The sequence below is a fragment of the Haliaeetus albicilla genome, chromosome 10, assembly GCF_947461875.1.
Source record: "Haliaeetus albicilla chromosome 10, bHalAlb1.1, whole genome shotgun sequence".
NCBI classification, from domain to species: domain Eukaryota; kingdom Metazoa; phylum Chordata; class Aves; order Accipitriformes; family Accipitridae; genus Haliaeetus; species Haliaeetus albicilla.
This window is the reverse complement of record NC_091492.1, coordinates 6,819,530-6,841,917: the sequence shown is the minus strand read 5'-3', so window position 1 is coordinate 6,841,917 and position 22,388 is coordinate 6,819,530. Positions and strand designations below refer to the sequence as shown.

The following is a 22,388-nucleotide window of genomic DNA, read 5'->3' as shown; positions in this document are numbered from 1 at the left end:
CTTTTCATACCCAGCAAATGAGTTTGATAAATATTGTATTTCCTCAAGTCGCTTAGATTTTTACTTCTTGCCTGTGTCTGATGCAATAAAGACAAAAATGTTGTCATTAGCTTCAAAACATATAAAAAAAAAAAAGGGCTGGGGGGGGAGCTGTGGAGTGAGGGAAATGTCTCCCGTATTTATGTCTCACCCTATAGCTAAATTTCTGCATCTGTGGTAGGACAGGTGCATGGAGGATTTTTAGTATAAGCTCAGATGAGAATGAAAAGGTGTTCCCTTTTCTCCTTTTCTTTTGGAAGGTTCTATTGAGAAAACATTGAGCACAGCTGCTCCAACTGGACGTTTGCATGAGGAATGTTAATTTTCATGCTTCAATACAGAAATCTCAAGTTTCCTGGGTGAATTAGCTGTTAATGGATTTCTAAAATGTACCACCAGTGGCGTGGGAGAATGTAGTCTGTGCTGAGGCCAGAAAACACAGGCTGTAATCAGATAACCTGTTATTATAATAAAGCCAGCGGATAATACTTTGCATTGCTTAGTATAGTAATTGGTCTGCCCCATATCCTACAGTCTTTGGCATTATAAAGAATGGTGTTTCACCTATCAACTATTTATAACAGTTTTTACTTCCTGTGTATTCTAAATTGAAAAGCTAATTTCAGATCTATAAAAGTGAGGTATATAGAAAATGTCCCCAAATAACACGTTAGGCTGCTTTCACAATCATTTCAGGGCATTGTTCTCTGGCAAAGTTCAGGTTGATTTACCTCGCAGTGGATATATAATCATGTCATTGACAAAACACTAGTAATTAAATCATTTTTTTTCTTAGGTTACAGTTTTGTGACCAAGGACAGGCTGCAAGAAGTCAAAGGAACAGAGTCTGCTGTTTTTCAGAACGTGGCAGGGGAAATGTGTAGTCACTTAAACACTCTGATGTTGTGGGGTTTCGTTAGGTTGTTTCACTTCAAAAAAAACCAAAAAATTATTCTCTCAATCAGTTATTGTCTTCCTGTTTGTCTGTGGTCACCATGTATCCACTGGATTTTTCTGGGCTAGACAATTTATTTTGAGTTTAAATGTGCACCCATGTATACACGTACATGTGCTTTTTGGTCTGTAGCTAGACTGCAAATGCTTATTTAGATGAATGATACAAAGCTTGTGCGGACTTCTTCACCATATTTGCAGCCTGGAACCTGCTGCTGTGGTGCTGTTTTTATTAACATCTGTGCTCTTATGACGGATCTGGGTTTGCATTTTCATGCTTATTCTTTAAGCATTTGCCTACATGTTTGTCAGTCAGTGCCTCCCAATAACTTTTGAACTCAGGCTAGTTGCAACCGAATAGGTCTGAAGCCTCAAGACAGCTGCGTTCCTCCCAAATTACAGAAAGCTGGCAGGTAAGCAGAAGACAGAGACTCAAATTAGTGCTCTTGCTGCAGGAAAGGTACGAAAAATTCAGCTTTTACATCTGCTGAGTAGCTGTTGGTTGCCAGTTGGCACGTGTGCCCTGGCCAGCGGGACAGCAGAGGCATAGCTCCAGGCTGGCCACAGCGAGCGCTACCTCCTGCCCAGCTGTCCGGACAACGCGTAGGGAAAGAACACGGAGGAGCTAAGGGCACCTGGGGAGGTGATTCTGTAGGGACTCCAAGGAAAGGCGGCCTTACAGTGGTTAGAAGATATAGGAGGGACTCAGGCGCTGCAGGTGGGATTGAGGATGTGGGGAGGGTAACGAGGTGCTTTGGGATGGGTAGGCGACCAATTTTGTTAGGAGGAGTGAATGTGATGGAGACAGAACACGCATTTGTTCTGATTACAAGCATGTTCGTATTTTAGCTTAGCCTAATTACTGCTTTTGACTCGGCTCAACACATAATGTTGCATGTCATGCTGTCCTACTTTTAATTTCACAGCTGAACACATTTCTATTGTTCTAATCCCCCTTTCCAAGCCTTGCTTTACTCTATCTGGAGGACGTGCAAGGTGTTTGACTGACCTGCAGTACTAACAGTACCTGTGGCTGATCCTTTGGGGGAATATCAGTAGAAATGTACAGACTAAATATTCCCCCCTCAGGTGCTGACTATCCGTTTTCTATAAAAAATGTGGCTGGTGTTCCTGGGCTGTTCCTGAATGTCGGATATCACTCACCAAGATGATGAGATAGGCCAGTTGGACCTGGTAAAGGCATTAGTAACAACAGTTGCAGCCAAGAATATGAGGAACAGATGAAAGTGTGATAACTCATTTTGTAAGGGGAGAAACAGTTTAAATAACCTAGTGTTGAGTCAGATGGCTTCTTCCTGAAAGTATCTGTCCAGTTCAAGATCATCCCCTCTTTTGGTTGAAAATGTGGGTTTTTTGGAAATCTTAAGTGATGCTCAGTTGGGTTTTCTAGGCATAAAGAAAATCCAGTTTAGTACCAACCCTGCAAAATTCTTTAGTTTTTTCCTCAGCCTGTTTATTTAGCTTGTGGTTATTAATGGTCTGATCTGAAGACACATTTCAAGGTATACAAATGTCTGTGGCATACGGTGACCTACCAAAATACTTTGTTTCAATCTAGTACAGCTTTTTTCTTAGCCACAAAGGCAGGTGAACTTACTCTCCCAAAAAATTGATTACAATATTTTCTGAATCATATTTCAAGATTTTTCACCGAATTATGCTGATGACAATACTTTACCTCTCTTTGTCAACTGTCATTTGGGAGATAGGGGGTTTTTTTGTTGGGTTTTTTTTAATTAATGTTTAAAAAATGGTTTACCTTGGAGTACAGATAGGTGTAACAAAGTTTGTATGCATGCTTGACCATTGGCAGCTATACGTCAAAATTTTAATTGGGGTATGGTAATTCTTCTGAGCTGGACGTGTGCTCATTAACTAAGGATTCTCTTAAATGTGTCCCGGAGACCTGTGCTGTGACTGCTGGGCTGCTCAGTAAAATGAGGATGCCCTTTCTGAAAGTCTGTTGCCCTGTCTTTAGGATTGCCTGCTGTCATCTGTAGTATGTGATCCAGGAGCTGGAGTGAGTGACCCATGTGGATGTGGAATGGGTAGATGGAAGTGCTGTGCCTTTTTTTTTTACTTTACTGCATTTAATGACATATATTTCTTGGTGAAGTAGGTCCAAAAGACCATGGTAATAATCCAGCTACTTCATTGATTTTGATGTGTACTCATTGTCCAAGAAAGAACGGCAAACTTAAGAATTTAATATGAAAGTTATGCTGTGCCTTAAAAGAAACATGAAAAGATATACAGCATTTTTTCATATTTAATTTTTATGCCTGGCTTCAGTGATTAAAGAAAACCTAGTGTTTTAACTTTCTATCATTTTTTGAATTCATTCATGTGTTTAGTTTTAATACTGCCAAAATTATTTCACTGTTTCAATAAAAACTGTGGGAAATTCACCAAAGAGTTTTCTTTCTCGTGTCATCAAAAATCCCACTCTAAAATTCTAAATTATACATCAGTAACAGTTGAAGAAGAGAGACTGGAATTGGGCAATATTGCTCATGGCTTGTATTCAGGCTAGGTTTATGAGGAGTGTTATGCCCAATGATTCTAATGGAAGTTCCTTGCCAAAAACTTTATCACAGTGATGGGAATAAAAATTTTATGCTATTTACTTCATTGAGTACCAGAAAATACACACGTGCAAATATCACCTGCATAATCTATGCCATACATGCAGGTATGTTTTAAAGTATATGACTAGATTTACTGAATGGGACTGCTACCATTTTTTAAATTTAGTCTTTATTGTTTTGAGAAACATGGCATCAAATATTTGAATTTAGAAAGAATGTAAGAGAACAAATCCCTGACAACAAATAACTAGAAAGAGTAGAAGCCCATGGTTTTCAAGGTCTATGACAGAATGTCTTTATATATAATAATTGTTGTTATGTAGTAGCTGTAAGATTTATGATGTCCTTAACAATTCATGCCCTAAGAGTTTGTGATTTATACATTATATGCCAGTGTGTCAAGAATACCTGTTCTGCTTTTTTTTTAACTGGTGCCTTTTTTTGTGGATGTACTATAATTAAATGAATATAATACAGCAGTATCCGCCCAAAAGTCATTATTTGCAAATAATTATCTTAAAGTAGTATTTAAAGCACTACAAATATTTTGTCTCAATACCGCAGCTGATGACCCTTGGCAGTTTTTTGGTAGACACCTTTCCATTGGCGGTATGGAGGCAGCTATTTATAATTGTGATTATCACGTCTTGTATTTATTCCCCCCCCAGTTCTCTTGAATCTTGTATATGTTGTTCTCACGGATGGCCATGCAAAGCTACAAATTCATGAAGGCTTTTGAGAATTGTTTCGAAGGTATATGTTTTCCTGACTTATATTTCTTGAAGCTTTTGTTTTGGAGCGTAATGTGGCTTAAATTGTATTTTTAGTAAGTGCTGCAGAAATTGGGAGGTTTCTGCTGATGTCCTGACTGATAGCCTGACCTCATGCCGCTTCCCCATGGACACTTGTCCACAATCAGCTCCCCGGCATCAGTGGGTTACTCCTCACGTGCTGTCAGTGGCATTGGCTTTATCTTTGTCCTGGTTTCAGCTGGGATGTAGTTAACTGTCTTCCTAGTAGCTGGTACAGTGCTGTGTTTTGAGTTCAGTATGTGAAGAATGTTGATAACACTGATGTTTTCAGTTGTTGCTCAGTAGTGTTTAGACTAGAGTCAAGGATTTTTCAGCTTCTCATGCCCAGCCAGGGCACCTGACCCAAACTGGCCAACGATGTATTCCATACCATGTGTCGTCCCATCTAGTTTAGGAACTGGGAAGCGGGGGGCAGGTTTTTGCGGCTCGGGGACTGGCTGGGTGTCGGTCGGCAGGTGGTGAGCAATTGCCCTGCGCATCATTTGTACATTCCAATCCTTTTATTAGTACTGTTGTCATTTTATTAGTGTTATCATCATTATTAGTTTCTTCTTTTCTGTTCTATTAAACCGTTCTTACCTCAACCCACGAGTTTTACTTCTACTGATTTTCGCCCCCATCTCACTGGATGGGGGGGGGAGTGAGTGAGCGGCTGCATGGTGCTTAGTTGCCGGCTGGGGTTAAACCACGACAATCTTCTCTAAAATGGGGATTATGAAGTAAGTGAAAATTCAGGTTCATGGGTATCTATAGTGAGGGAACTTCTCCAAAATATGTGTACTTTGTAGCAGGGAACAACTATAACTGCACTTTGGCAACGCGACCTTGGAGCAAACAGGGAGTCACTGATGTGTGTTCACGTGCATTACCATACAATTTTTAAAGTGCCAAGATGCCTCTTTGAGGTCGCGGAGAAAAGCAGCCTTACCACGAATGACTCTGTGGTAGCAAGCCTGGTCTGCACTATCATATTTGTCTGCCCTGAACCTGTCATTTCGCAGACACCATGAATTTGTTTGTGGACAGTAGAGATGTCACAGCTCCTGGTGACTGAAGGTGGTATTTTGTCTGTGAGAAGGATGGGGCCCAAGCGCTGCATACCTTTAATCTTGAATCTTTTTCCTGTGAAGCCTCTGTAATTCATAACACGGTCACGTTATTCAGGAATGTTTCCTTAGATTCTATCTCTGAGAGCTTAAGTCGAGGGATTTTCAAACAGTCACTTGATTTATGTATGCGAACGCGTAGCTTATAAGAGGAGTTTATTTTACAACTTCTTTAGTACTATGCACCAGAAAACTTCCAGTAATTATAACTCACTTAATGTTCTTTTTCTTCTGTTCTGTACCCTTCCATCATGTATAAGTGGATTTCTCGTCATTTTAGCAATCTGGTAAAATTGCACGGTGAGGAAGGTGACTGATGCTTCCATCTTGGATTTTGTTCTGTGGTTCTGGTGGTTTGTTGTCACTGTGCCAGCAGATATGATTTCAGTTCCCAAACCTGTGTCTTCACTTTCTCTTGCTACATATTTGTACGTTTGTTGGTGTGCGAACCATTTTTGTGTGAATAGATTCAAACTGTGCCCATGTAAAAACACAAGTCCTAAACCATTATTTTCTCATAGTTTGAAGACTTACCTTTTTTAAAGTCAAATGTCATCTGAACTTATGTTTCAGTCCATCACTAATCTTTAGATGAGTGAAATATTGTGTTGTCTTTTGAAGACTGGAACTAGCCTACTGAATGTTCAACCACAGTTGCTTTTTGAGGGTTTGATTCCTATTGAAATGGTCCTTTTAATGTCATCTTTAATTTAATCAGATAATGTCATCAAAGTAACATTTACTCTATTACTGCAAATTCACTGCGTTATTAGCTAGTGTAACTAGAGAAAAAAAGATAGTATGAACCCCCATGGAAATACACGCTTCCAGTAAAAATGGATACAGTTCATAGAAGCTCTATATTTAATTTGCAGTTTCAAAGCACTCTCTATGGAAAGATTTTATGATTCTGAAATAATTTAAAAACACTTTTTGATAGAGCCTATAGCACCCACCAACTTACTCTGATTTTGCGAGTTATCATTCCTTTGTACAGTTTTAAAGTAAGTTGAACAAGACATTTAGTGCAGTCGCAGAAATAATCCTTTAAGTCTACCACCCTTTATTGAGTGGGACTTGGATGACTATTTGTATCCAGGAATTGAAAGTCAATTGACTTTAGTTTCTAGAACAGGTTGCATTATAACTTGATGTCATTTTATTTTTTGTCTTTATTTTTTGTCTTTGTTTACACAAAGCTTGCTGGGTTGTAACCTATTTAAGATATATAGATATTTGACAGTCCCCTTTTGTGACCTCTGCTGACAGCCTGAACTTCCATCGTTGCCAGTATTCTGTCTTCCAGTTAATTCTCATCAAAATCCCAGGATTTTTTTTTTCCCCTTTAAAATGATGAGTTATTCCTGGTAAAACATTCCATTACTGATGCAGAAATGTTTTGTACAGTGTGCTTTCTGTCATTCCTGACTAGAAGTAATCTCTGATATCTCAAAGAATTCCTGAAATGAGATGCAACTCTGCTGAATTTATTGGCAATTAGCAAAACTGAGGAGCACAGGAGGGACCAGTGAGCAGGAGTAATCACTGTTGCTTAGGAAGGAAGGGAAAATTGTTTTGCATTTAGTAGGAACAAACTTTTTAATAGTACATATCCAGTTGGTGATGTTGAAAAGGATTCTTAAGTTACTACATGTTTATGCAATTTTGCTGTTTAGTTTACACCAGAATAGTGCTAGAAATGTAAAAATGCTACAACAACAAAAAAAGCATTTCATTATTTTAATCCTGTCTAGAAAAGAAGATTATCAAAATCTACTAAAACCACATCATAGAAGATTTCTGTCCCATTGCTTAGTGTTTGAGCGGTTTAAGAAAGTATCTGAGTCTTTGGCGTTATACTGATAAATATTGTGAAGTTCTAACATTCTTCTTTCATTTTTTGTGTTTGTCTCCATAAATTAGTTGAGTTTGTTTTTTTTAATTCAAGATTTCTTCTCATCCTTTGAAATACTGTATCCTGAAAATAAACCCGCATCGTTTATGGTCTACAACCCCTTAGCAAGAAATTCAATGTCACAGGGATATCTTTAGGGTTGTGATGATCCACAGTAGTCACCTCTTGATGGCTCTACAGATGCTTTTAATCTTTTCATCATGAGCTCAGAGGAAGCATGGATTTAGATTTGGGTTTTAAGTGTCCCTGAAAAGTAAGACATAGTATGGGGGAAGGAAGAATTTCTGTAATGAGAATAACTTTACTCCCGGTCATGCAGACATAGGTATTTGTCAGCTTGAGTGTTCAATAGTCTCAGCTTCCACCTTTGAACACACAGAGAAGAATTCTGTAAAAACCGCCACAGAAAACACAACAAAGCATTTCTCAGTTCAAAACCAACACTTGGAATTACACCAGGAAACAAATCAGCAAAGTCTCTGAGGTCCAGCTACTCAGAGGTGCTGTATCAGAAGTGCCACTTAGCAGTAACACAACTGATGTTTCCATGTGGTTTCTTAAGATAATTTGATGTAAAGCATGTTGTGGCAGCAAACCATTATTGAGGTGAGCAATTGTCATCTTAAGAAACCAAAAGGAACAACATCCCCCCCAAACTATTGGAGTTAATGTGTTCAGGCTAGGCGTGAACATTTGTCATGTAAAATTGTTTGATCAGAGAACACTGTACGTAGACTCTACCACGTTGCTACTGTAGTATCTTCCCAGCTGAAATTTTGTTGGGACGTTGAGTTAGTTCTCTCCACCTTTAAAGTTATGCACAAATATGAGGATATAAAATAGGGAGCAAATTCTACTGCTCAGAAAGTAGAATCGTCTATCTATCTATTAAGTCCTGTCACCTCTGCTGTCAAGTAGTAGGGACTTTCCTGCAAAAAGAAACTGAAGATCATGTATATGTACAATGAGATGAACCTAATCACAATGGCAAGCCGGTATAGAATTAATGTTGTATGTCAAGGAAAAGAATAAATATCTGGGGTTTGGTGGCTAGTAGCAGTTATGTGTCCCTCAGCAGTGCAAAACTTATTTTTACCTGATCATGTTCAAACCAATATCGATTTGGTCAATTTTCTGCACATTATGACATTCTAGTACACACTAAAACTAAGAAAACCCACAAACATATAGTCTGCATGTTACATTTTGACCAAGTATGTGCTCTAAATGTGCTTATTTATGAAAAAGAGAAGAATTCTTATTGTGCCTTGGTAAAACTCACTTTCTAAAGTCAGTAGTCCAGATTAGCACACAAGTAACTGGCATGTAAATTTTCCTCTCCCTCTTTCTCTCTCTCTTTTTAAAAATACATTATTCCTTTAAGAGCGAAAATTGTATTTCTTGATTCCTCTGCATGGTGGTGAATTTCACCCTTTTAAACTTGTGTTACTAAAACCAGAAAATTGCCGACATTCAAATTTAGCTTGAATATAGTCCCGTTAGCATCAGGCAGTCAGTTGGACCAGTCATACACTTCAAGATGCGCAGATAGCTGGCTGGTTTGTTGACTTTGGGTTTATGTGGCTGAAGGTTCTTTACATGACCTTTTATACACTGTAGTCTGGTCTTCGTACCGTTTCTCACAAACTTATTGATTAATTGTTTTATTCTCTTGTGAGTGAAAAGTAGTGCTTTTGCTAATAGCATTTGCCAGAAAAAATTGGTTTATTTTAGGTGTCTTTTAAGAAAAGTTGATCTAATTTGTTCCATCTTTGCAGCAAATAAATGCTAGGGAGTAGAAGCATTATATTTCTTTGTTCCATTTTCAGAGTCTAAATGGAACAAAAAAATATACTGCATGCTTAGTATTTGGGTGTTTTGTCCGGTACAAATATGCTTTTCTGGCATGTTTAATAACTTAAAATTATACGATACAGTATAATGAAACCCATATTGCATAATGTCTGAAACCTGTAACATAACTCACTTCATCTTTTCAACTCTGTTTTAGTTTATCAGAAAGGAAATGGGGGAACACTGGGAGTTCGTAATAAGCAGCATTTGCCTATTACTGTATTAGTACAAATATACCAGAAATTTTTTGAAGCAGCTGGTGCAAAGGGAAAAAAGAAAAAGGGGAGGGGGAAAAAAAAAAATCCCTGAGTGTGCAGAGAGGATCCAAGCCATTTTGCTACCCTTGCTTGGGTAAGGGAAGTCGCTTCTTTATTTAACTATTATTTCTCTTTTCCAGATAAATATGAGCTGCTTCTAAATAGGATGATGATAGCAGGTGGTCTCTCAAGCAGAAATTATTTTCAAGCTGACAAGTATACTGAGCACAGTATAACTACATGTATTTCAGGAAAACATCATGCACGTCTGTTTAAGGATTCATTAACATGGTATAGATTAAACCCATTGAAGATGGCACAGATTGTTTCATTTTATTACATTCAATTGGATTGGATGTGTGCCATTTGCAAAGAGCAATATTACCACAAAAAAAGAAGTCTGGCACATTTGTCACATAATATTCCCCTATTGAGAATGAACTGTTTCCGAACATCAAAAGGTAAAAATCTGTTTTCCCCTCACCCTCTGCCATATTAACGGCAAGAAAATATGACTGCACATGTCTTGTTATAAAGTATTTGAGTAGCACGTTTTCTGTGCCCGAAGCCGTCTCGTTTAGTCTAATAGGGGGACCTTTGTATTCTTCATGATGCCAGGATTCAAGTTCATCAACCTGCTGACATGCTGCTTCTCCCAGATCCCAAAGCTCGTCCAACTCGTGCTGTCACACTCGGACATCTCGGTACCCCAGAGCCCTCCCTGGGATCAGGGATCGGACGTGGGAGGAGAGGGGCGGCTGTGTCCCTGGGAAAGGGGAAACCCGCACAGGCAGCCCCTCTCCCAGATGAAGGGAAACAGCTGCTATTAAAGGGAGGATGGTCAGACAAAGAGCGAGATTTAAATTCATATAATGTTGCTGTTTATAACATGAATACTTTAGACATCTGCTTAGAGTCTAGTGTTCTAAATGAATGGGAGCCTTCCCAAGACGGGGCTTATAAAGCTTTATCTGGTACACGAGTACTGCAGATTGTAAAGATATGTCTTAATCAGCTATCGCTTGTGTCTTTAAGTCAGTAGCAAAACTCAAAAAAATATGTACATGGGAAATGGTGACATAACCAATGAAAAAATAGATGGATTAAGGAGAAATGTGTGTCTGTATATTCTAAATATACCTATTATAAACACTCCTTTTCATTCTATACCCTTAAAAAGTCCTTGTAGTGTGTGGGGGGGGAAACAGAACAAAAGCAAATTTGCTGTCATTGGCTCGTATCTAAACATTCCATTTTAAATTAAATGGCAACGGAGTTGCAGCATATCCCATGTTGTATTTTCTATTTCTGCTGCAGGATCCATTTTAAATGTATTTTTACACCTTTCCTTTTGGATTAATCTACATTATTTTTCAGGAACTCAGGGTCACACACATTTATACTTTATATTATTGTTATTTGTTGTGCTGATTTATTTCACACTGTGATTCTTGGGGGGGGGGGAGGATTTAACTTTAATTAATGGGAAATTTAGAACAGGACCATTTAATAAATCTGTTCTCTGAACTTAAGTCCAGCAGTCAGGATGGAGTAGCTTTCAGTTTTTCATTGGTGGAGGTTACTGATTCTGTAACTAAATAATTGACAAAAACTGTAGGTAGGGCGTGAAGCATTTGATTCATAGTGTACCTTCAGTGAGATGCACTGAAGAGTTTATTTTATTTTACTTTATTTTTTTTGTTGGTGGTGCAGTTGGGACTCAGCTGTTGTTTCCTCTGGGATTAAACAGCTGTCAGCATTGTTAATGACATCAAATTCATGCATTAAAATTCTCTCATTCCTCTCTGTATAAAATGTGGATGTGGAAAGCACTGCCATATCCCCCTTTGTGAAGGAATGAAAATCCAAGGAAAGATAACAGCACTTATTACAAAACCACAGACCGGAGCTTCTGTTGATGGAATCTCGTAATGAGTAATTAAGCTACTTTGCAGAAGTCAGCGCTGTCACGTTTGCAATTGGGTATTTCCATTCCCCTGTGGATACAGCTGGGAAAAGACTACTAAGGTGATAAAAGAAGAAAAATAGAATTGTTCTAGAAATATCATCTTCATGAAGCTTGGAGGTTTCAATGCAAAAGTGGCTATGAAAAATTAGCCTATAGAAATAACCTGTCTGGTGTAAAAGACAGTCCTTTAAAACATTCATAACTTATATCGTCTGATAAACAAAAACCAATGAGTTTTTATTATCCTCCAGTCTCACAAGGATACGAGAACGGCAGGTTTATTTCTGGGATGGGGTGTCGGCTTTTTTTCCTGAGCCTTTTGCTCTATAAATGAAAGTTTTCAACTCTGAGTGTTCAGTTCTGTAGTTCTGAAAACATGTTATGGGAAGCTTGCAGTCTTTTGAGGGGAAAATTATCATTTCAGGGGAAGAAAGGACTGATACAGATTTTTTTTTTCTGTAAAGTTCAAAATATTACTCATGCTTTTAAACTGATATAAAATTCTTATGCCCCTAAGAACTCCAATTATTAAAAATAGTCCTGAATTTTCACTAGTTTGAATGTCCCTATTCTTTTTAGTTCTTTTCTATGTTTTTTTATGGTTTGTTAAGCAATTAACTTACTCTTAACTTTCTTCTTTCAAGTAGCTTTGTTTTTTTAGAGGCAAAAAAATTAAGCAGCAAGCATAGTTTTCTGAATGTCTTTATCCTATTTCCAAGAAGTTGGTTTTGAGCAGAAGTACCCTAGTTTTTTTAATATCACCATACGTCAGCTGTTACAGTGAAATCAAATTAAGCCCAATGAAGAAACTAACCTGCTAACAAAATGAATTGATAAAGTAGTAGTTTACTGAATTCAGTAAAATGCACTGAAATATCTAGGAATAAAACAGTTAATGGAATAATCAGATACCAGTTCAGATGGTGAAATATGAGTATCTGATCAGCCAAATTAATGTACGTGTTAACTGAATAATAACTGGAGTCTCCAAAACATACTATGCCTTCTTAAAAGCTATGTCTGAAAAGCTTAAGTGTTTATTTTTTCAAGGCTACGCATTGTGAAAAAAACTCTAGCTTATTAGCAGAGACATGGATGGAGATGAAGGCACAATTTATTTTGATTTGTTGAAACATTAACAATGTCCTAAGCACCCTGCTGTATTAAATAATACACATGAATGTGGTCACTATTGTAAGACAGGTTTGTTTAACATCCTGATGTTCAGAGAGATCCCTACATGACTCCCAAATTCAGTCAAGTGTTACGCTGGTGGTGTCAAGTGCCTTTTTGTAGTTAGTTTAATCATGATTGGCCCAGAAATGGACCTGTGAAGCTCTGTAGTGGTAATTTATATGTCCTTTTTCATCATTACTGACAATGTGTCCTTCTGGAACTAATGCTCACTAGTTTTATCATTAATGTGTAGTAATACCTTGTAAAAATATTTTTCCATTTCAGAAGAGGAAAAAAATGAAATAAATGGGAAAAGTACCCCTATGTTTACATGAACTGTAAGCAGGGCCTGCAGGTTTTGAAGTGCATTGTGTTCAAGGAGATGAAGGCTTGTGCCACTAGCTGCGAGTGCCATTCACTCCTTTGTATAATTATCTTCTTTGAAAATGAAGGGCTTCAAGGGACACTCTGGGAATGGTGTCAGAAAGAAGTGCTTTAATTCTGGGAGCACACAGCTGATTTTTCCTTATAGCCAGGGTGCTTTCATTCCAGATGTGTCACAGTGTCATCCTTTATAATCCTGGATGAATAAAGACAAGAAAGTCCAGGGGTTGATAGGGTATAGTAGGAAAATTTGACAGTAACGTCTACAACCAAGAAACCATAAAGGATTGTAACCCAGGGGGTGAAGAAGAGGTTATGAGTGTTTTCTTTCCCTATCACTGTTGAAGGTGTTCTCTGCCTGAGTTTCACTACCTCTAAAAATTGCCAGTTATAAAAAGTATTGTCAGCACAGGGGGGAGATGCCGTCCTGATCGAAGTGGTTGAGTGGAGGAAGATGCTTGTGGATGTTGTGGTGCAAACACACTGTATAACATAGGAGTGCAAGCCCATCCTGGCCAGTGCTAATAAGGATGCTGATGGTCTTTAGGTCCCCCATTCAGTTCACCCCATAACAAAATTTTAGACTGCAATGAAAAATTTCTCATAAGCCTGTGTCCTTCCTAGGGTAGATCAAGTGCTAGAGCCTTCTGAGGTTAACGCTTTACTAAAATGGTGTTGAATCATGACTTGGAAAAGACCAAAAGCTCTGTAAATAATTTGATTTCTTTACAGTCGGGGTGGGGGAGAAAGCTAAATATATCTTGATTGCCTAAATTGGCAACATTCACGTCAAACTTTAGGAAATTCTGAGTAGCTATTTGCTTTGGCAATAGAAAGACCTAGAACCCATTCTGCTCTGTAGACAAGTAAATCGTGAGTATCAAGCTGTAGTCGTTGTGGCACATATGTGATGAGATAGTCTAAGCCTTTCTTTAAGTTGTTGACCTGGAGCAACAGAGGGGCAAAATGAGTAATTTGGGGTTGTATATTCCATGTTAGGTACAGGGAAATGATTTTCCACATGCTTTCACATCTAGTTACTAAGCCCACGTGAAAAAACAGTCTCTAAAAATTGCACTTTATCAGACATATCCTATTAATTAGAGGAGTAAGTCTAGGAAAAAGATATTCACGAATAGTTGTATAACTGTCAATTATTTTTTCCTCATACTTAGCAAGAGCATTCTGATGTGTGGGAGTATACCCAACGCAAGTATATGTATTTCTTCTTGGTGGATAATACAGTAGTTGCAAATCTTTCATTATCTCAAAGACCTGTATTACTCTGAAAGATGTATATTTAAAAAGATGCTGGCAGTAACTGCCACTGACAACCAGCCCTATTTGAAATAGACTCCCTCTGTGGCACTGTGTAGAAAAGGCTCTGTACATTGATCTATGGATTTTTCATTTGCTTTCAAATAGTCCTACTTGTGTGTCTGCAAAGAGCAAATAAGCAAAGTTTGAATCAGTTTGACTTTGGAAGCATGATTCTAAGCAATTACCTTGGGAAAATACACCTCCTTTTGACTAAATAGATCTGTCAGAAAGAGCCAGAGTACAGTATGCTGCTGCTGAAATACATGTGTGCGCTAGTAAACCGGACCCAGCCAATTAAACATCAAAATGTTGGCTGCATTCAGTTCACAGGAAGACTTATGTAAGTTCATTTTCATAGTGTGCGTGTGTGTATGTGTCTTTAGACTTTAACTGACAGATTCCCACAGTGAATAGACTAGGGAGTTATCAATTATACGGTTAGCTGTGCGCTGCAGTTGTATGCTCTGTGGCTTTCTGACAGAAGCAGGCAGAAAGTGAGAGAAGTGGAATAATTCTGGTTCAGCAAGACTATTAATATTTCAGCCTAGGAACCTAAAATCATTGTGAAAAGATGGAGAAAATGGTCATTTTTAGTCTGACCACTGCAATTTCTTCTGTTAAGAGCACGTGAAATGCTAATGACTGTTTCACCCCAAAGTAGGAACCACAGTGTACTGAGATGGGCTATCTGGGGGATCACTAATTTGTAGCCTGATACTAATTTGAATCATTCACCTCTAAGAGCACTGAATAACTTCTATCTAATTACCTCAAAGTACTTTACACAGCAGTGAGTAGTGTATACAAATCCATGTGATTTGTTAGAAAATAGCTGCTGTATCCACTTTTTAAATCATGTGCGTGCTCCAAGCACAGCCTTGAGTTGTTATGTGCAAGTCTGAGTGACTTTTATTACTCCTGTTTTCTGTCCTTGTGTATGTCAATTTGGCAGGACGTTTATGTTCGTTAAACATTTGCAGTTTCCCCAGTAGTGTGTAATGTGCTAGTGCTTACCGGCCATCATCGACGTGTTACTTTGCTCCTGACAAGGAACCCGTGTCTAGTCTTGTCAGGATGGCCATCAAAGCCATTACACTTGTTAAGCAAACTAGGCAAGAACCTAAAGCACCAATTTCTGATGGGTAGTTTCTGTATCTGTCACATAATCTTTCCTCCCACTGTGGGCAATTCTTAGAATTCAGGAAGAATGAGTAAATAAGCCAAGTATGTAGCAGACTGTAGCTACTCAGAAGTGTAATGCAAAGGTTTGCAACGTATCACCATGGATCCCCGTTGCACAGTGCCCTGTCGTCGGCCGGGTCCCTCTGAAATGCTTTCAGACCCCTTGTTACACACTGCAGTTTGGTATTGTAGAGGCACTTGTGGATGCTCATCATTTTTTTTTCTATAGCTTTTTTTGCTATCTTTTTAGCTGCAAGTGAAATCAGCCTAGCTATCAAGGTTCTTGAGCAAAAAAAGTATAGGTTAAGCAATTCCAAGATTTCCAGGAATTCTGCTGTACTTGTTTTCTAGAACACTGTATGCCAGTATGTGCGTAGGCAATAAAAAGACTGCAAATCCAAACTGCTAAAACGCAGTTGTGTCCTTGGATAACCATATTTTTAGTACTATAATAGGAAGCTATTTCTATTAAATATGAAATTAGTACTTTCATCTGAAACCAGGTATCAATATGTCTCTCCTACAGATCATGGTAGAAGGACCCCCATGTCTGAAGGGCTCAAATCAACCACTAACATTTTGGTCCTAGTTGAGTTTTAAAACCCCAAGGCTCCTGAATTGAAAACCTGTGATTACTCTGAAGATCTGCTCTCATGTTGTCATTCTCACTTGGAACTTGAAATTCCTGGGAACCTTGTAGAATTTTTGGCCATTAGACTTAAAGCTAATCCTGAATTGTCCCTAACCTTGTACGGATCTGAACACTGGTTCTTCTACCAGTTTCTAATTTTGATATTTTAAAAAGTGCAGCAGTCTTCCATTTTTCTGAGTTTATTTCACAACATGTCTGTAATTTTGCACAGTCTCCTAGGAATGAGTCTGACTTGTGCAAAATACTAAAAGGAGCATTATGTGCCATGTAATAACAGTATATATAAAAATCACGTAAGCAAGTAGGAGAACATCTAAAGCCAGGTCTTAATACACAAATCTATCTACACAGTTGGATCTAATGATTCAGGCCCAGCAGCAAATTGGAGGTGAACCAGGGAAAGCGCAGTTGTGAAGGTTTAGGTGGCAGATCTGTGCTTTTAGTGCTCTTATTCCAAGGTGCTCTTCTCTGTCAATTACATATTTAGATTATGTTTTTTTCTGGTGCTTTTAAACTCATTATTAGATATTTGGCTGCTAGCCTTTTCTGGAATTCTTTGGTAGGTCTCCCCCCCACCCCACTGCTGATGAATGTGACAGAAGGGCACCCAGCGTCCTTACTCCAACCTCTTGTTATGCAAAGGGAAAAGCTAAGTGGAAGAGGCTCAGGTTGCAGGATGGCCCAAGAAACATGTCTCTCTATGCTCCCACCTTAGGAAAACAGAGCTCAGTATTATCATTATAAAGCTGGAGTATATCTCAGATGAAAGATTCTTTCAGGCTTTTAGTCCTTCGCATCACATAGCAGTATTTAGGATCCCCTGCTCTTTTGGGGACTCTCATAGCTTCTGTAACCTCCACAACACACAACTGGTAGCGAGAGCAGGGGGGACAATGAGTGTTTGGCTTCATAGCCCTCCATCTGGAGACCCACGAATATTAGGGCTGGATTTACAATAACAAGTCGCATATCTTTAATTTTTAGCTTATGGAGGACCTTTCCTTTCAGTGAGATGCATCTCCCGAGAGTCACCCAATGAATGGCTCGCTCGCTGCCCATTTGCTCATGATTTTTCTCTCCTCCCCCCGCCTTCCTAATTTTTTAATATAAATGCACATTTCCCCCCTCCTTTTGGGGCAGAAATGTAACTTTTGTAAGAGAGTGATGTGTGTTCAAATGACACATTTTCCAGGCATTACATTTGATAATTTCACAGAGATACCGGAGTTACTTCCTAGCAATGAGTTAATGCGACAAAGGAAAATGGGTTTGTTTGCAGGAAGCGGAGGATAACAGTGCCTAAACTTTACTATTGGTGGCGGCGGAGGGGGCGAAGAGGAGGCACGGAAAATTGCTTTTTATAATTAAAAAGGGAATCTCAGATGTTTTATATCTTGAATATTTACAATAAAACCTTCAAGTGCTTGTCAAGAGGGTAATGTGTCATTAGCAGGAGCCTTTGCCTCTCTTCTCCTCTCGGACATGACAGTGCAGCAGGATAAGAGAAGAGTAATTATAGTTCAGCAGGGCTGCCAGGTGTGATAAATGAGTAATCAGCACACAGGAGCCCCAGTCCTCAAAGGAGGACTATTACAGTGTTATCAGCTGCAGGCCCGGGTGTACGGCGGCCTCGCGCTGAGACCGAGACAGGGCCCTGGGCTGCTCAATGCAGCTCCCCGCCTGCCAGACCTTCGCCGGCTTCCAGTTCGTCACCGGTTCCTTTGTGCGGCTGCCACGGGCAGGGGAAGGCAGCGGGGAGGAAGGAATAAAAGGGAAAAGCCGTGCTTCTCGTGTTCGCCTTTTGCTAGTGTTTACAGAAAAGGTTGCCCCGCTCTCCAGGTGAGAAGGTGCATTTGTGCCTTTATGGCTTTCCATGACCAGGTGCTGCAGAAAGCCCGGCTCCTCTCTATGCTTTTTTTTTTAATTCCCCTTCCCGCGGCTTTGACCTCTGAATGTGTGTGGGGGGGGGTGCGAGCGCCTGTGTGTTTGTTTCTGCTGCTGCACCTTCAGTTTTAGCTGGGCTGCGCCGGGGTAGAGCTTTCTCTCCCAAACAAACTTGAAGATAATCAGCTTCCCGGTGATCCCAAAGTCTCGTTAATGTTGGATCACATATGCTAAACTGCAGCTCTAACCGTTTCCTCCTCGTGCTGCTGCTCAGAGCGTTCTGGTGGCGTGATTCATCAGTTTATTATTGCTGGGAATGGCCGCATATCAGAATTGAGTAAACCGTTTGATTAAAATTAATCAAAACCCAATTCAACCAATCAGTGCAACATTGATCCTCTACTTATTTATTTCCTTTCAAGTTCAGTGCTACCACTGGCAGCACTGGAATAGGAATTTTTAAAAATAATTCTTAAAAATAATTCTTGTGAAAAAGAGAAGAGGCTCTGCCTGTAATAAATTGTTACTAAGCTAAAGGACATAACGTGCCTTGGAAAAAACGGAGGGCCAACACTTTTGATGCAAGGTTATTTTTACAATACTTGCATTTTTATCGGTTGATGTATTTTAACTGGAGCCCTGACAATAGTCACAAAAAATTATTACTCCGGCATGGAGCTACTTATCTGACAAATGCAATGAGAATGGTCTTGTTCTTATCAATGAGATCAGATTTCAAAAAAAATGAATACGAGGAATGAGGCGTTGCTTTGTGAACAGATAACCTTGCAGGCATGAACTCGCAAACCTGAATAAAAGGATGTCTCTATGAAATAATCTGTGCATAAGTGCAATCAGGTCAGACTGTAATAGACAGCGGGGGGTGGAATCAAAAGGGGGAAAAACTCATTTCATCACAGTTAATGGCAAGGAAAAGAAGGCAAGGAAGGACTTTCTTTGGAGCGGAGCTGTTGCGACAAAGACCAGGGCTTCAGCGTGTCATGCACCATTTGCTGTTGCACTAGCGCTCTTTTCAAGAGCTGTGAAGCCATTATTGTAATGTGAAAAAAGTAGAAAGAAATACTCCCTCCTGGTCACTGGAAGGGCAGATGAGGTGCAGGCTTTTTTTTTTTTCCCTTTTTTTTTTTTTTTCCCTACACTATTTGTGCAGGGAGGTTTCTAGATTCCCCCTGGTAAAGCTCCACTGGGATGCAGGAAAGATCACAGTGCCCTTATAAACAACACTTCTTGGCACTGTTTACCTTCTTTTGTGACTTTGCTGCCTGCGAAGGAGGATATAGGAGTATCAGAGGCCCAACTGCAATGAACATTTACCCTGCTTTTGTCTTTCAAGAAGCAGAACCTTTAGAATATTCTCTAGCTAAAGTTTTACAGTGCATTTCTGTGGTTTGGGTTTTAAATAAAAAAAAAAAAAAAAAAGCTCAGTACATTCCTGTATGGTAAAGTTATCTAGTGGTGATAATAAATCCAATAGTCTGTGGATTTTGTGTGTGTTATTAAAAAGAGAAGAGAAAGAATCCTTTGTTCATTGGCATAATGCAATTCTGTCTCTGAACAGTTCTAATTTGCAAACCAAGTACTTTGTAAATTGTGGAAACCTGGTTATAACTTGAAGGCTGAATAAAATGGGTCATCTTATAACTGAAAGATAAATATAGATGTAAAATAGTGCCACAAATGTCTTTTAAGCAAGAAAAATAAATAAATAATAGGTTTCAGAACTGGCTCGTTCTTGTATAGTTTATGGGTAAAGCAAGATTACACATACAGCCCTGCAGCCGATTCCCAGGACTGCTAAAGTGTGAAGAACAGGAGTGACATTCTAGTCTTCAATAAATCACTATAAAAATGTTTATGAACCCTGCAATTTACTGTCTTTTAAATGCAAATTGAAAGGGGCATCATCGCAAGTGTAAAGGAGACCTGCAGTGGCCTAAAGGAATTATAAGATGTTGCAAAAGGCTTCTGAAATTGTGTGATCTTAAATGGTTCTATTTTAAAAAATGATTTCCCATTTATACTTCTGTGACAGCTTTGTTAATTTATTAAAGAGATCTCTCTGAATTGCAGGAAGGTGTTTATGAGCACTACACTTCACAGAAGCTATTCACAGAGGCTTGCAAGGAGTTGTAGTTTAATTTGGCAGGCACTGGAGTGAAGTTTGCTGTTCACGTACAAGTAGTGCGGAAGGCCATGGGGGTTCAAAAAATGTATAAAGCAGTGATCTTGTCTGACAAAATACTGGTAAAGTAGCAAAGATTTCCTGCCTCTTCCCAGCTCCCCCATGCACTTATCTGCTGTGAACTTCCTAAATAGCATAAATGAACGTGGCCCCTTGCTGGATGAACAGTTCAGCATCCCTCAGCCCACCATTAATGAAGTCCAAGCTGGCTGAAGAGCGAATCGTCTTTTCTGTGCTGTAGCTATGCTCTCTCCAATTGAAATGAACTAATTTCCACGTACGTGTTTAGCATTTTATCTAGAAAATACTCCTCTTTGTGGAACCAGATTTAATCCCTATAAATTAGGCATTAGAAGAGGAATTTTTATCAGTTGGATGGGTTGCGCTTTTTTTTGTTTCATTGATTGGTAAATTTTGAGTTCTGTTTGGTTGTTTTTAGCTATGAGCCATGATTTTCTGCATTTGGGTAATGTAGTTGCTACCAAATTTAATTTTTTAAAAAAGAAATATTCATTGAGACAGTATGGGATATGAATGTGTACAGTTGGAACCCTACAATTGTTTGCGTAGCTTAGAATCCTTCACAGCATACTTCATCACTTCTGTTTAATTTAATGACATAAATAAGCTTGGTAGGCTCACATGATATTCATGCTGTGTACGAGGAGGCATAGCACGTAGTTTGTAAGTGTATCATCATCCACTGCCGGTGATATTTCTCCTGGTTTCCAAATCTTTGTTCTCCTTAAGAATAAAGGTGCAAGTATCTGATTTCTGGCAACCCTGAAGTTAAATATGCTGCTTTGGCACTGACTGATGATTTAGCTGTCAGAAATGGTTGGAGAATGGGCTGTCAGGCTCCAAAGTCAGGATAACATCTGCTTGTCCGGCCTGGGCAGCTTCTTGGCATACACACGATGGAGGATCTTGGGAACAAAAACTATGTAAATAAATAAATTTGGAGGATGTGGGCATTTGCATTACTCCTCCCGTGTAAAATAATATTGCTTGGCTCTATCACATTGGAGACTTTCTAACCTCTAAATAAAGCAGTCATAGTTTACAACTTAATAGCACCCTGAACGTATTACTGCTCGTTTTGTTGTCACGCAAAACCACTGAAGCACTATACCTTTTCCTGCAGCCGTTATGTCTGCCTGGATATCGTTTTTGTAACTGAGTTTAATATGTAGGTATCACCACTTGACAGGATTAAAAATGTTGTAATCCAGTCTTTTCAGAAAAATGAACTCCTCTCTGCTGGTAAGAGCCCTTGCTGCCTCGCCTGCTGTTTCAGACCTGCTTGCAGCACGTGCTTACAACGGTCAGGACCTCGTCTGGAGTTGTTCCGATCCAGAATCAGTCCCCTCCGTGTCCCTGTGATCATAGTACCGGCTTGTGTGTGTGTAAAGTTAAGGGGACAAAGCTGGGAATATGCAAATGTTGTGCATCATTGCAGGATCAGGTTTTGATACCTGGGTTTCGGAGAGGGCAGGAGCATGTTTTGCTTTTCAGTAATGTTTCATGCTCATTTTTATCCGACTGTCGGCTCATTGTTTAGAGCAGGCTTTGGAAGAGCTGAGCTAATCCCCAGGAAGATGACTCATCTCTCCATCTTTGCATTGCTAATACATCCATTATCAATGCCATCTTGGCAACAAATGTAGACATTTAGGAACTGTACTACGTATCCATAATCTCACAAGCTTGAAACTTATGCAAAACCCTCAGAAATCACATCTATGTTCCTTCAACACCGGGAAGGATCAAAGACTCACCTCTGCACAAAGACTCTCAGTAGCACTGAATCAAATGGCTTGTCACTGTCTGTACAACTGCAGGCACAGTGGAGAGTCAAATGGCGACAGTGATTCCTTAACGAGGGAGCATTAACGTGGAGCTGTTAGGTTCTCTTTCTAGGATAAGACCTCATTTCTGCCTTTTAAGTAAAAGCAACGTGCTCATCAGTGAAGAGAGAGGAGTGACGCGTCTGTTCCGTGGTTACCGAAGGCAAGGGTAGCTGGTACGTTTGCCACGCCACGGTTAGCCTGGACACGTTGTACTGCGGCGTG

The 22,388-nt window shown here is 39.3% G+C and overlaps 1 protein-coding gene across 3 annotated transcripts in view; it reads left to right on the top strand.

Moving 5' to 3' along the window:
- WWOX (WW domain containing oxidoreductase) overlaps positions 1–22,388 on the top strand; it is a 536,552-nt gene that overhangs the window by 391,852 nt on the left and 122,312 nt on the right. The window contains exon 9 of one of the 3 annotated variants that reach the window (XM_069793400.1): positions 9,687–9,722. The exons of the other annotated variants lie outside the window; for them this stretch is intronic. Coding sequence (XP_069649501.1) covers positions 9,687–9,707 — 21 coding nt within the window. The 3' untranslated portion in view covers positions 9,708–9,722. Of the gene's footprint in view, positions 1–9,686; positions 9,723–22,388 lie in introns of those variants that run through there. 3 annotated transcript variants of the gene reach the window in all.